Source organism: Penaeus monodon, chromosome 20 (genome assembly GCF_015228065.2).
Source record: "Penaeus monodon isolate SGIC_2016 chromosome 20, NSTDA_Pmon_1, whole genome shotgun sequence".
In the NCBI taxonomy this organism is placed as follows: Eukaryota; Metazoa; Arthropoda; class Malacostraca; order Decapoda; family Penaeidae; genus Penaeus; species Penaeus monodon.
The window spans coordinates 40,892,827-40,893,026 of NC_051405.1; the positions used below are offsets into that span (position 1 = coordinate 40,892,827).

The 200-nt window shown below is 65.5% G+C and overlaps 1 protein-coding gene across 1 annotated transcript in view; it reads left to right on the top strand.

Annotated features, from left to right (window-relative positions):
- Nucleotides 1-175, top strand: part of LOC119585996 — a 66,306-nt gene extending 66,131 nt beyond the window's left edge. The window contains exon 5 of the mRNA XM_037934708.1: nucleotides 16-175. Coding sequence (XP_037790636.1) covers nucleotides 16-175 — 160 coding nt within the window. The remainder of the gene's footprint in view (nucleotides 1-15) is intronic.
- The last annotated feature ends 25 nt before the right edge of the window (nucleotides 176-200 follow it).

Here is a 200-nt window from a genome sequence, read left to right on the forward strand (position 1 = left end):
GCCGATGAAGCAGAGGCCGCAGTCACGGCAGCTGTCGTGCTGCGGGACGAGGCCGAGGAGGTGGCGAGCGTCGGCGTGTCGGCAGAGGCTCCGGAGGATCCAGGAGCGGATGCTGCCGCCGATGCTGCAGATGATGCCAAGGAAGCGGACCCTGCAGCAGGAGAGGCAGATGTAGCAGGTGCTGATACTGGGACAGAAGA